A 14170-nucleotide genomic window follows, 5' to 3' on the forward strand; every position below is an offset into this window, starting at 1 on the left:
TGGTCATGACCTTTAATCGCCTATTCAAGCAAAAAGTTTTATTATCAAGAATACCAATCCAAAAACAAGAGCACAAAACTAGCGCCCAGCAAAAAGACCAACATAAAGTTGCGGCTGCCCTTGTTTCTCTCTCGTGCAGTGATCAATTGGAGGTTGCCTTGCTCGACTTTTTCAGTGGTGGCAATGGCATCTGCATACAGTTTATCGGTTTGGATGGTTTGTGCTGCTAGATGGTTGGTTAACTGGGTTTGAAGGGTCGAGATCTCGAGCAATGCCTTTTCAGCACTTTTTACTTGATTTAGGGTATTGTTCAAATCCTCCAACATGATGGAATTCTCCTTTTCCAGCATTTGAATCTGTTCCTGCGATAACGCTTGTTCAAATGGGTTTTCATCTTGCGGTGCAGGTGCTTGTTGTTGATCCACATCGGGACGATACACTGGTTCTGCATAGGTGGATTTCGATAGCTGATTCTCGCTCTTTTCAATTTCTCGAGTCAATCGGATTTCCTGCTGGTCTTTCTGGATTTGAGACACTTGCATCAGCTGCTGATTCAAGAACCATGTCATACTGCTACGATGCACAAACAACACATCTTCCGGCATGCTGCCACTGCCACTAGGATGACCGCCACCACCATGGCTCAATGTACCCAAGAAATGAGCCAAACGACTCGCTGGCTTCGATGCTTCATTGCGTTGTCGAATCTTTTCAGATTCCTCCAGTTCTTTAATACGATCAATGCAGCGACGGATGATCAATTTGGCTTGAAAATCAATTTCGTCGCGCTCTCTATCTGTCAAGCTGTTGTTACCTGCTGCAAAGATGGCAAACAACGAATCTGTGTTGCCTGTATCAAGTGCATGTTGTGTTTGACGTTGCTGAGAAGAGCGATGCATTGATCTTTTACTGGTGCTCAAGTAGGCAGGCCGAATGGTGATCAAGAATCGTTTTAAACTGGTAATGTGTTGATAGATGCGGTAAGCTTCTTTGGTGAACAAATCGTACGAGTGTTCATCTGTTTCTTTGTGATGTCTCGGTGAAGAATGCGGTTTTCTTTGTGATGAGGATGGCAAAAGGGCAGCTTTGGTTTCTACTAGTTGTCGAAAATCGATGGTTCTGTTGGGCATCCTGAGTTTCTTGTAACGAAAAGAGAGGATGGAATAAAAACGCATTGTGTTTGAGCATGAACATTAAGTCGAGTTGACACGTCACAGAGCGACAGAGAGCGTTTGAATGAGAGATGTGTGAATCCATCTCTGCTCTGTACATGTATATGATCAGGAAGATAGCACTAATGTACAAGAGATATAGGCAATACAGATTAATGACAGTTTTTGTTCCAATATTTGGTATATAATGGACGCCCACCGCAAGGCATTCCTGTGATGCTCCATAACTTGATAATTACTAAAGCGTTTGGGAATGAATGTTCGCTGAGGTTTTTGTGTTTCTGATGATATGTGTTTGATACTTGTTGTGTTTCTAGCTTTGGCTTTGCAGTATTTTCTGATACGTACGCTTTGCATGTTAGTTTCTGGAACTTTTGCAGCCTGGTAAGATCTGTCTTGTAATTCTAGTTTATACGGTTCATTTGTCTAATGGGCTTTTTCTGGTCGAGGCTTAAATTGCTGCAAAGTTTGATATCCATATTAGCTTTGTAGATGTCTTGAGGCATGTATATGATTGTTGGTACGGGTAATGTTGTCAAAGTAGAGTGTGCGCACAAAAGAGCTGCAAAAGCTCAAAATTGAGGACATTGCGGTGCGTACAATGGCCGTATAATACTCTAAGAGTATTGTTGTGTGTTGGTCTGCAAACTGCACTGTGCATATGGAGTATGATAAACACGATGTACAAATCAACGTTACCATGCAAGAAGCACGGTGCATAGTAGACAAGGAGAAAGAAGAACAGTTTTGTTTGCAAACTGAGCATTTATATGGTCTCTCAAGAGAATCTGGCCGATTTAAGTGGGAAACATTGGCCAAGCTATGTACTACAGAATCGTATTATCAAATTTGATTGTATTGGGGCTATGCATTCAAATGTTAGAGTGAGGTTATATACATGCCTTCATACAAGCGTGCCTTAATAAGCAGCCTCAATATCCTTTGGCATCAAAATGTTGAATGAGATGCAAATGCTAATTTGAGCTTTTAAAATGATGCGTTTTCCAACCGTTTTGAAGGCATCATTAATATATAAAGGGCAGAATACATCACCATCATTGATAGCAAGAGACATATGTTTCAAAAGAATGGAATGATTGATTTTTATTTTAAAATGGAGAATCTGCAAGACACTAACAAGGATTATATAATAAACCTATACAGACAAAAGGTATAGAATGACAATGCAATGGGGGGGGGGTAAAGGAGAAACCGTTGTTTAATCAATGGTGATCTGATTATTGGTCTGCTTGTTCTCAGCCTTGGGAATAACAACCTTGAGAACGCCATTGTTATAAGAAGCCTTGATAGTTTCAGACTTGACAGCAATTGGCAAAGTGAAAGTTCTGACAAACGAACCAGTTGTACGTTCTTGAACCAGCCACTTGTGTCCAGCAGAGTGCTTACCAACTTGCTTATCTTGATCCTTTGCAGTTGTAGTCATTTGTTGGCTTTCTTTGCTAGCAGAAGCTTCATCAGTAGTTGCATCGGTAGCGGTATCTTCACCAGATGGACCTTGAGACTTGTACTCCTTGGCTACATTACCACTGATCACCAAAGTATTGCTATCAGGCATTTCAATCTTGATGTCCTTTTTGTCATAACCGGGCAGTTCAGCATGCAACTCATAGGCGTCAGGCGTCTCAATCATATCTGTGGTAGGATGGAAAGCACCATGAGTAGAGCGTGACAAGGAGGGAGTATTGGACGATGGACCCATCAATGCACCAGTAGGAACAGCAAACAAGGGTTGCTCGAATGCAGCCATGGCTCGTTGCATATCACGAAGAGCGTCAGAGAATAAGCGGTTTGTGAGTGAATATGACATGTTTATTTTGATTTGTTTGAAGGAATATACAATGAACAAATGATACTTGGCGTAGGGGAGGCTCTTCTTTTTATACCTTTTTGAGGGGAAGGTACTCGAATTTTTCTTGTTTGACCAAACCTGATGATTTCATTTGTCGAAGTTGCTCGAAAATTCATGCAATTTCGGAATCAAGAAATCAAACAGCGTGATTTCAGACTGCCATCATGGATCATTTCTAGTAATTTCTAGCAAGTAACAGCCCAAACCAGTGTAAGTGAGACTCGAAAACAGATCACAAGAGATATATCGTATTGGTTTGATATCACTGAAACTTATTAATACATGCTACATGCAATTCTATTAGTATTTGCATTAGGATGAGAAATCTGCAAGTATTAAAGCGGATATATATGTATAAAAAAAGCACAGAAAAGGCAAAAAATGGTTTCTGGTCTAAGCAATGGCACTTTTTTAATTTGTAATCCCATTGTTGTTTGCTTGTAAACATTGATTACCTTTATGGTAAACGGCATGTTATTACCAACATGGCTACCAATCGTCAACCCCATTTAAAACTCCATTTCACTACTAATCTAGATTGGCCATATTTTGTTCAATTTCGACTTGGTTCACTTACTTTGCAAGATTCGACTATATAAATTGTGATAATCACCCCGTACTTCCTAATGCATTCCTAAAGTGCTTTTCAATGCTCATCCAATGGTACCAAGTAACATAGATGTTTTTAATAAACTTATTGAGCAATTTATGAAAATATGAAAAGATGTTTATGGCCAAAATGTCGAAATTTTACATAGCAAAGTACCACAAAGATGATTTCAGTGGTTACGTTGGATCGATAGAAACATGTTGATTCAAGATATACCATAGTAAAAGTCCTCGTTATCAAGGTGAAAGATGCGATCGTTTGATTTTCGATGAAAACCATGAGGGGTACCTCATGCTTTTTAGTCGATTTTTGACCAATTTTTTTGGGTCCCCAAAAAGTTGAGCAAAGATGTCAGAAAGTAACCGCCAAATGAGAGCAACTGTTTGGTGCTATTCTGACCACCCAAAACGGCCTTGAACGCGAGAAAACGCGGCTTAAATGCACTCAGATTTTGCTGTATCAGGGATACTAAGGACTAAAAAGGATAAATGCCAGTATACTGCTTGCCCGTATACAAACTGTATACATGTATACTGATGCGAAGCATCACATAAGAGCCATATCCACAGATAATATGAAGGGTTTTCATGTGCAAGTGGAGGATTAAACTGAAAGTAGCAGTATTTTGATAAGGTACGCAAGGGCAATCGGTAGCGCTCGCTGCCTCTGCGCAGGCTGGCTTTCACCGAAGCAAAGCGAAGGTAGAGAACCATCCGAAGCATAAACTTTCATATGATTAGTGATTTGATATCAATCAACAATCAGGGTTCTTCTAACATTTTAGCTGTATTAATTTTGCGATATTAGCCAAAGGCCCGCGGCAGCGCGAGCCGTTTGAACGTTGGTAGTTTTCCAAGTGTCGAAAGGCACGTATTATTAGTAGAATATTCAATGATTTCTTGCATGAAATGACATTTACGCAGGATGAATCCAATGTCTCGCAATCGATTTTAGTTGCTCAAGAATAGCTGGCAATGCGTGCTCTCCCGTAATGATGCACAGCATTCAAGATTTCAGAGATATGTCAATCACAGAAAAACAATTGAATTCATGCATGAATTCAACACAACCACACTGCGGAAAAAGCGCTTAGTGGTATGCCAAAGCAATTGATTTGAGTTTATTAAGTGGAAGGTAAAGAGATATATTACAAAGGGGGAGAAATCATATAATTTTCTTGATAGGAAGGATAAAAAGGTGAATGGGGGAATAAATATGATGAATATAATAATAATAAATAACTAGACGTGTTTAAACCAATTTGGTAGCTGCTGTTTCTGAAGCTGGAGAAGCAGCAATAGCTGGTGTCGTCGGCACTTTTTCATTCAAAACAGCATTGGCATCATTGACAGCATCATTGTTCGCTGCTGGACCACCCTTTTGAATGATTTCTACATAGTTTGCAGGGAACATACCCATAGTGCCATCTCTTAAACGGCCACGCCACCATTGACTTGTAGCATTTGTAGTGGGATCCAGTTTTGAGATAATAGCAACGATATCACCCTTCTTTAGGTTGAGTTCCATTTGAGACTCTGATGCGAAATCGTACATGGCACGAGCAAATTCAAGTTTTGAGGGATCGATAGCAGCAGCACTTCCAGGAGCAGCACCAGGCACAACACCTTGCAATGCCATTTGTTTTTGTTGTGTAGCAGAAATGAGTTTGATCAATTTATGCATCATGTAAGGAAGACCCACCACCATCAATAAGAAGATGATCAAGGGCTTTCTTGACATCTTGGGACCACTGGCAGCAGCAGCAACCTTGTTTTCGAAATTCTGGAACTCCATGACATTCATCTCCAATGGTTTGCCTACTGGTGCGCGGCCTGTCACTTTGTCAATGATCTTTCTGACGAAACGATAGAGAGCCAAGATACTAAACACTTGGCCGAGATAGTTTTTGAGAAATCCAAGCTGTTCAGCAACACCCACCATGGCCATGAAACTAGAGTGTGTAGCCATAAAAGTCGACTCCAACATTTGAGCAAAACCGCCGAATGATCCAACAATGTTTTCAACGACTTCGAATGCAGGACGAGTGCCCATTTCCATACGTTGAGTTAGACCCATTTCATCTGGACCGCCTGGACCGCCCATTCTGCCGAAACCACCACCATATCGATTCATGCCGTAACCACCACCGTAGCCGCCATAGCCACCATAGCTGCTACCATAGCCTCCATAAGAGCTGCCATAACCTCCATAGGAGCTACCATATCGATTGTATGAATTCATGCCATAGCCAGTGCTACCATATCCACCGTAGCCTGTGGAGCCATAACCACCCATGGATCCATAGCCTGTTGAGCCATAGCCGGTGGAGCCATAAGCAGTTGAGCCATATCCAGTTGAGCCATAGCCTAATTCATTACATAATGGTAAATATGAAAACCCTAAAAACAGAATCAACATGTGAAATAGTTACTGGTTGGTCTAGCGGGTGTGGAGACGGAAGAATCGGTCAATGCTGAAGAACGAGCTGGTACATCGGGAGCATTGGATGTTGTTAACGAAGCTGCTGCTGTAGGTGAAGTAACCACTGCTGTTCCATTGCTGTTGTTGACTTCCCAAGGTTTGGGAGGAGAAGGCATATTGTAAAAAAAAAAAAAAAGGTGAAGAAAAAAGAGTGAGGAGAAAGGGAGAAAGAAAAAGGGAATATAGCTAAATTCTTAAATGTGAGAAAAACTCATGACAAATAACTATTAAATTGTGGACGTCACAATGCTATTGATTGGTTCTGATCTGTCTAATTCAGGTCTATGAATCTTCCACAAATGAGGTTTGGCCCATTTAGATCGAAGCATTGGTCGAGCATTTGATCTTGAAGCGTCTATCTTATCCTGGATTCGCATTTGAGGTTGGCCAAAAGGACATTGCAGATCACTGTCATCATCTTGTTGCCAAGGTCAGCTTGCTTGTAAATCAGTGCATTTGTATATAAATGCGATTGCTCAAACGTAATCACAGTAAAAAAAAAAAAAAAAAAAAAAAAAAACAAAAGCATTTCCAATGTAGCCATACAAAGACATCTCGACTATCCATATTTGATCCGGAAGTGCCATGATCATCTATGGATGGCGCGCCTTTTTAGGGCTAGTCATTCGTCTCTATTGGTATACACCGACAAGCCCAATTTATCACCATGTCTGACTCCCCACACGCAATGACACTATACACACACATGCAACATGTCAAACATGTACAAGATCTGGGATAAACAAATACTCCACCTTGTTTCTTGTTCTGCGCTCTGTATTGCTGTCACATTTTTTTCTTTTTTTTTCAATCGGGTTTCGTAGCCTTTGACGCCTTCTCCACCCGTCTTTTTAAAGCAACACTTTAGCTACAAGTCTACATAACACATCTATATGGATTTTACGTGGGTAAACGAGGGTCAAAATCCTCGTAAACATCCGAATTTACTGCAAAAATCATCCAACGCACCACCGCCATTGTCATCTGTCAGGTAAGCCAAATGTTATGTGTACATGTTGGGGTGTCTTTGCTCGTAAGTGGTTTGTACTCATATGCCACATATAAAAAAAAAAAAAAAACAAAGGCTATCCAACGACATGGATACAAACAACCAGCCAGGTGCGCGTGTATCGTTCAATCAGTCATTGGACTCTCCACTCAGAAGATCGCGTGCGGATACAATGCCTACTCAATCCTCCCCGTTTCCTTATGCAAATGACATGTTCTCTGCTTCCATGAGCCATTTGAATGATAGCGTTGTGCAGAACACGATGCTCCCACCGCCTCCTTCTGCTCAGCCTTCGTCTCGCCATCGCTCTGGTTCCGTCACCTTGCCGCAGACTGCTGTCTACAATGACACTCCCTTCAACACTGGGTATAATAATCCGTATGATCCCTCAAGCCCCATCGATGAAAATGCGTCCAACACAATTGCGTCGACCCTCGCTTCTCTAGGTTTGGATGACGAGAACAGCAGCGACTATGGTACAGAGGATCACAACATGCCTGCTCGTGGTCGCTCCTATACTGTTACAGGTCAGTTGGCGGGAAACGACATGAACGCAAGATTGGCATTTAGCCCCTTCTCGCCACACACAAGATCAAGCGTCTTGCATCGTCCTCGAGCCATCAGCTTGGGAATGGCTGATTCATTCTCACCATTTGACATGTCTCAAGCAACAGCATCGGCAGCAGCAGCAGCAGCAGCAGCTTCACCCGTATCCTCTGTATCCGCATCAGTGACACCCAACTTAGCAATGCCTTCAAATCCTACTCGTCTAAGAATGCAGCAATCGGCCGAGACGCCTCTTCGGTCGTCTCGCAGTAGCAGTAATCTGGTTGATATGAGCATGGATCAGCATGTTTATAGCATGGAGGATTATTACGGACAGCCCGATGGCGCTGACTCACCCACCTCTGCTCAAGCTCAAATCCCATCTCGTGCTCTATGGCTAGGTAACATCAATCCTAGCATCAGCGTTCCAGATCTAGTGCAATTGTTCTCCACATATGGACAAGTAGAAAGTGCCAGAATCTTGTCGGATAAAGAATGTGCGTTTGTTAATTTTACCAGCAAGGAATCGGCTGTTGCAGCCAAGAACGATCTAGAGACTCGATTGGGCTCTAAACTAGGCGGTACACCTGTTCGTGTTGGCTTTGGTAAAGCTGATGTCAATTTAGCCATGGCGCTTACCAACGAAGCTGGGCCTAATGCTCAAGGACCTACTCGTGCTCTATGTAAGTCAAGATATGTGTGTGTGTGATACCAAGCGTAAAAAAGCGTATTAAATGTTTCTCTGTTTGGGTTCTGTAGGGGTTGGTAATATTCCTGCCAATATGAATCCAGCTATCCTTCGTAGCATATTTCAAACATTTGGTGCTATTGAATCTGTGCGAGTTTTGTCACACAAGAATTGCGGCTTCATCAATTTCGATCATCAGGAAGACGCTGTTCGTGCTCGGAAATCACTTCAGAACAAGGAGATTCTTGGCCCTGGTACAGGTGCTGTCCGCATCGGCTTTGCCAAAGTGCCCCCCAACAATCCGGATGAAGCCGAAGAAATACCTGGTACAAGTGGGCACGTTACACCACCACTGGTACCAGCATTGCCTACGAAATCTAACGCAAATGCCACGCCGAATCAGCAGTCTACTGCTACTACAACAATGCCTTCTACATCTACCACGACGACGAATGGATCAGAAAACTATCAGACGGCTCAATGGGCCACCGCCATGATGATGACCAACATGATGATGAATGCTTCGGGTCAACAGCAAACCACGCAGCCCAGTCTTTACACAGCAATCGCATCTGAAAGACACTTGATTATGCAGCAACTGGGTCAAGAGCCTTCTGAACAGATGAAGGAAGATCGAGTGCCTTTGACCTATTTCTCTGTGATTCCTGCTGTCCCTGAACTAGGTTCAGATAGAAAGTTGGAGCCTCTTCGCTTGCGTGAAATGAGAAAAAAGCTGGAAAATGATGAACAATACTCGCTGGAAGAAGTAGAAACGGTAGCTGGCGAATGCATGGAGGAAGTCGTTGAATTGTGTAGTGGTACGTATCAGCAGATGGCTTACTCGGATGATAGGCTCACGCTTTCCTTAGATTATATTGGTAATACTGTCATCCAAAAACTATTTGAGCATTGCTCTGAGCAGACCAAATTGAAGATGTTGGAAAAGATTGCACCCTTCCTTGCTTCCATTGGCGTCCACAAGAATGGTACCTGGGCTGCTCAAAAGATCATCGATTATGCCAACACACCTGAGCAGATTCGTCTTGTGCGTCAACACATTGCGCCCTATGTTCCTCTACTCTTGTTGGATCAGTTTGGCAACTACGTCGTGCAGTGCTGTTTGCGGAAGGGACCTGAGCAAAACCAATACATCTTTGATGCCATTGTCGATAAATGTTGGGAGATTGGCCAAGGTCGATTTGGTGCTCGTGCTGTGCGAGCCATCCTTGAAAATTCGATTGTTACCAAAGAGCAGCGGGTAAGAAGACATGTACATTGCATTCAATAACAGAACCTCACCCTTCACAAATAGGTCTACGTGGCTGCTGCTATTGTACAGAATACCGTTTTACTCACTACCAATGCTAATGGTGTATTATTACTCACTTGGTTTTTAGACACATCCGAACTTCCAGGTCGTTACCGTGTATTATGCCCTCGCCTGTTACCCTATTTAAACAAACTCTCTTCACACAAATTGGGTTCCATGACCGTTTATAAAGTTGTCAACCAAACTGAAGAACCAAATGCATCTGCTCTGTTACTAAATGCACTTTCAGAGAAATCCAAAGGTGATCTAGTCAACAACAAGAAATGAGCAGATGTATTTTCTTTTATATATATATTTTCTGTTTTATACACACACATTCACACACACACACACACACACACACACACACACACACACACACACACACTCGCAAATAGCACATATCTTATTATTTCCAAAGCACTCCATTTCTTTTGTTAAACTTTATCTTTAATTAATTAATAATTACAGCAACTCTGCACTCTAAAATAAAGATCCAATTTGTTTCTATTATACACTTCAGTTTATTGATAGCCTGTGCTACCAAATCCACCAGCACCACGAACAGATTCCTCCAATGACTGATTTTACTATTAGCACACTTCCGATCAAAGAATAGGTATGACACACTTACTTCAACTTCAACGACTTCAGGGGTCGAGATCTTTTCAATGATCAGTTGAGCCACTCTGTCACCTCGCTTGACTGTAATTGACAATCAGCAATCCTATTCCTCGTACTGTGTATGCATCCATACCTTCATAGTCTTCTTGGCCAAGATTAAACAACAATACCTTCAAAGGACCACGATAATCGGCATCAATGACACCAGCACCAGTATCAATGTGATGCTTAGCAGCTAAACCAGAACGAGGAGCGACACGACCATAGTGGCCTTCAGGAATAGCTAACGAGATGTCTGTATCAACCAGCACCTTGCTTTGAGCAGGAATAGCTTTATCGTGGGCACTGCACATTGAAACTTAGAATCTTGTCATCTCACTTGGGATGAAACTTACCAATACAAATCATAACCAGCAGCATGAGTAGAACCTCTGGTAGGGAGTTGAGCAAATTCAGAAAGACGCTTAATGAAGAGTTTGGAGGTTTGTGGATTAGCAGACATGACGAAAATGACAGGAAAGAGAAAGAGAAAGAGAAAAAGCTAAACACGCCAAGTTAAAAATAATTTGCCATTTTATAGATTTTAGTAAACCGCGTTTACCGCGCTTGTATTGTATTTCATTTTCAATGGAGCTTCTGATCTACATCTTGCATATGATGCGTAGATGTGGAAAGTGTGTTGAAATGTAGACGTGTATCAAAACTGCACAATAAAGCCAATAAATACCGCTTTGAATGATACGAAATGAATACGTTTGACGGTCAATGAGATTGCTAATGAAAGTGGCATTTGCAGTATTGTACGTCGATGATAGTCATTATGAGCTTCATGCTGGCTGGTACAATCAAAGCTATTGTTCATGTAAAGCGGCACGTACACAGGTATCTCTTTGAGGCTTTGCCGGTTGATTCAGCTCTATCTATGCTATGAATATGTTCAGGTACGCGCTACTCAAAAGTGCGCAGTGACAAAGTGTCATATGGAAACTGCTTATATGTCGTGTTTAGTAGCCTCAAAATAGCGCAAAACTAGCATCAAACAGATCACTAGAATTTAGTGCATTTTTTGGTACTATAGTTGTATGGCTTGCTGCAAGACTTTGTAAGTTTGGAAGCAAGATGGTCTTATTTGGGCTACTTGTTTTAGATACGCAATTTTCAAAATTATGCCGTGCAACGCCCAAGTGTTGTATTTATACATAATTAGCTATAAAAGAATGGCAAAGGCACCGCACATTTGATACATTTTTTTAGATCAAGTTTATCGCTCTTATTTCCTTAGATATGTGCGTTTAAAGCTATATCTTGAACTAGTCAAGGACCTTTCCAAATCAGGTTTTTTGAGACCGGAGGCTCAAATTCCCAATGTTGCATGGTTTCTTTGAATTGCACAAGGCTTTTGATATGACAAAAAAATCCTTGGTGAAATGGAAGTTGACGCAATAGGACGAACAGATTTGAGCCACTTTTCCATGTGCTATTTAATGATTTAAAGCCGGTATAAACGGATCACTATGGCTATCCGATGCGCTAAAGATGACGGCTTTTACATATACAGAAAATTTTGTGAGCTTTCCCCCCCCCCCCCCCCCCCCACACACACACACACACATTGGATGTTTTACCAGAGCTTAAAATCAGCACCCGAATTTTAGCGAACAAAACGAGGAGCAGAGAAATATTATAAATCAATTCTGCTCTCTTTTTCCTTTGTTTCATTCTACATCATGAGCGAAACAATAGCTGCAACAGGCAGCAGAAATCAGCCTGAAGCCATGTTTGCAGAGAAGCAAATTCAAGCCAGTTCTATCACTGGATCCTCTTCCTTTGAAAAGATTGTGTCGGCCTGTACTGGTGCTATCATTACAATGTCATTCAGTAAGTAACCATTTGAATCTTTGGCAGCAGCCGTATATCTAACGGTGACTGCAGTGAACCCATTGGATGTGGTCAAGACTCGACTTCAAGAGGCTTCCAAGGGAGGTAGCAAACAGTATACAGGAACAATTGTGAGTACCTCATGTCAGGGATGACTCATAATTCAACAGAATGCTAAGACGATACACAAAACTAGGATGCACTATCAAAAATATTCAAAAACGAGGGCATTTTTGCTTTATGGAGAGGATTAACACCTGGATTGGCGATGGCATTGCCCTCAACAGCTATTTATTTTGTGGGCTACGACTACATCAGAGATCACACACGGTCATCGCAGTTTGCCAACACAGCATTGGATACCTATTCACCTTTATGGGCGGGTGGATTAGCTAGAAGTAAGTGACTGGACACATGGCATGGAATGGCACAGAGAACTGACACTACAGTGTAGCCATGGCAGCTTTGGTCGTTTCACCGCTCGAATTATTCAGAACTCGCATGCAATCAGCTGAAGGTGTGAATGGATTTTCAGGTAATTGCGATACAGTTTGAAATGGATAAGAAAAAAGCGAGCCTAATGCATGGATATAGATGTTTGGAGAGGTGTGTCAAGGATGGTACAAAAGGAAGGGCCTCAAGCATTGTGGAGAGGGCTTTTACCAACCATGCTGAGAGATGTGCCATTCTCCGGCATTTATTGGATGGGCTACGAAAAGATCAAGCATCGATTACAGACACATCATGGACTATCACACTTTCAGACATCATTCATTGCAGGCGCATCATCAGGCATGTTTGCAGCTATTATCACCACACCCTTTGATGTCGTCAAGACACAGCGACAAGTCAGCTCGGATGCAGAGGAAGCGAGACTGGGACGTATACTGCGAAACATTCTACAACGAGATGGCACAGCCGGATTCTTTAGAGGTGTTGTGCCTCGCGTTGTGAAAGTGGCACCTGCATGTGCCATCATGATATCCAGTTATGAGATGGGAAAGCATTTCTTTGCTAACCGTAAATCTGAACAACAACCTTAGACTGTATATATATACACACCATAGAGCTCCCCCCCTTTCCCTTTTTCCATTTATTCGCAATTCAATTAATAGATATACTCGCTCTTTGCACCTATGCTTTTCGGTTCTTGTTCTTCTTTTTCTTTTTTGAAGGCTCTGATGATTCTATAGTCATGTCAATTCATAACCCAATTTCAGACCAAGAATAAAGCAACTTACTTGAGTGATTACTAAATGCATCTTTCTTGGCTGAGTGTTCGTCTTCTTCATCTGATGAAATGAATACAGTTTCCTCCAATTTTCTCTTTTTGTCAGCAGTTGCCTTTTCATTTTCGCTCGCACCTTCGTTGATGGCGTTCTTGATGAATCGAGCAGCAGCGTCTTTATCCACTCGCATTGTTGCTGTAATAAAGATGAATACATAATGCCGTCTACTAGTACAATTGCCCACTTACGCTTAGCTTCTTTTCCTTGTGCCTTTTTCAACTTTTGGATGTATTGCTGCACACGAAGCTATAGACTTGTGGATGAGTGGTCCATTCCATAGTAAATCTATCCTTTTTTTTTTTTATGCTTACCAATTCATTTACCACTTCATGTTTTTGAGGATCTGACCCTTGTGTTCTTAAATAAACTAGATAGTAAAAGTCAATCCATTGGTATGCTACCACCCGCTCTATGCTGCTTACTGTAATATAAACTGTTCAAACTATATGACAGCAACACTTCTAATTCATAGCGTTGATTCACAGATAGCTTGCTGAAGACATCGTTGATGGGCTTGGATAAAAGTGGTTCTAAATGCTTCTTGACAACTTGAAGACGCACTTTGAGGGCACGCACTGCTTTCTTGGGAATGTCGATTGATGGCGTCTCTGGATCCATGATGAGTTGTGTAGTAATGCAAAAGAAAAAAAACAGTGTTTCGAAATATTTTGCAGCTTTTGATAGAGGTAAAGGA

The 14170-nt window shown here is 41.8% G+C and overlaps 7 protein-coding genes across 7 annotated transcripts; 2 read left to right on the forward strand and 5 right to left on the reverse strand.

Annotated features, from left to right (window-relative positions):
* Positions 1-44: 44 nt before the first annotated feature.
* Positions 45-1130, reverse strand: ROM2_3 (RHO1 GDP-GTP exchange protein 2; the record flags this gene model as incomplete). Its single annotated transcript, XM_064826521.1, has 1 exon — positions 45-1130. The coding sequence occupies one exon, from the start codon at positions 1128-1130 to the stop codon at positions 45-47; it is 1086 nt and encodes a 361-aa protein (XP_064678381.1).
* Positions 1131-2391: 1261 nt separating this feature from the next.
* Positions 2392-3000, reverse strand: ATC70_007259 (uncharacterized protein; the record flags this gene model as incomplete). The annotated part of the gene is made up of 1 exon (XM_064826522.1): positions 2392-3000. The coding sequence occupies one exon, from the start codon at positions 2998-3000 to the stop codon at positions 2392-2394; it is 609 nt and encodes a 202-aa protein (XP_064678382.1).
* Positions 3001-4903: 1903 nt separating this feature from the next.
* Positions 4904-6249, reverse strand: PPS1 (tyrosine/serine/threonine protein phosphatase pps1; the record flags this gene model as incomplete). The annotated part of the gene is made up of 2 exons (XM_064826523.1): positions 4904-6018; positions 6084-6249. 2 exons carry the CDS (start codon positions 6247-6249, stop codon positions 4904-4906), a joined length of 1281 nt encoding a protein of 426 aa, XP_064678383.1.
* A 777-nt stretch (positions 6250-7026) lies between these two features.
* On the forward strand, positions 7027-9973 carry ATC70_007261 (uncharacterized protein; the record flags this gene model as incomplete). The annotated part of the gene is made up of 5 exons (XM_064826524.1): positions 7027-7124; positions 7218-8371; positions 8448-9194; positions 9246-9634; positions 9689-9973. 5 exons carry the CDS (start codon positions 7027-7029, stop codon positions 9971-9973), a joined length of 2673 nt encoding a protein of 890 aa, XP_064678384.1.
* A 236-nt stretch (positions 9974-10209) lies between these two features.
* ATC70_007262 (uncharacterized protein) lies at positions 10210-10811 on the reverse strand (the record flags this gene model as incomplete). Its single annotated transcript, XM_064826525.1, has 4 exons — positions 10210-10266; positions 10320-10390; positions 10443-10654; positions 10705-10811. 4 exons carry the CDS (start codon positions 10809-10811, stop codon positions 10210-10212), a joined length of 447 nt encoding a protein of 148 aa, XP_064678385.1.
* A 1225-nt stretch (positions 10812-12036) lies between these two features.
* YAP1_3 (DNA-binding transcription factor yap1) lies at positions 12037-13230 on the forward strand (the record flags this gene model as incomplete). Its single annotated transcript, XM_064826526.1, has 5 exons — positions 12037-12187; positions 12242-12318; positions 12384-12585; positions 12642-12722; positions 12782-13230. The coding sequence occupies 5 exons, from the start codon at positions 12037-12039 to the stop codon at positions 13228-13230; spliced, it is 960 nt and encodes a 319-aa protein (XP_064678386.1).
* A 91-nt stretch (positions 13231-13321) lies between these two features.
* Positions 13322-14094, reverse strand: ATC70_007264 (Protein kish; the record flags this gene model as incomplete). The annotated part of the gene is made up of 5 exons (XM_064826527.1): positions 13322-13374; positions 13429-13611; positions 13665-13722; positions 13788-13843; positions 13899-14094. The coding sequence occupies 5 exons, from the start codon at positions 14092-14094 to the stop codon at positions 13322-13324; spliced, it is 546 nt and encodes a 181-aa protein (XP_064678387.1).
* Positions 14095-14170: the final 76 nt, after the last annotated feature.

The sequence above is a fragment of the Mucor velutinosus genome (genome assembly GCF_035048745.1).
Source record: "Mucor velutinosus strain NIH1002 chromosome Unknown tig00001551, whole genome shotgun sequence".
Classification (NCBI taxonomy): Eukaryota; Fungi; Mucoromycota; class Mucoromycetes; order Mucorales; family Mucoraceae; genus Mucor; species Mucor velutinosus.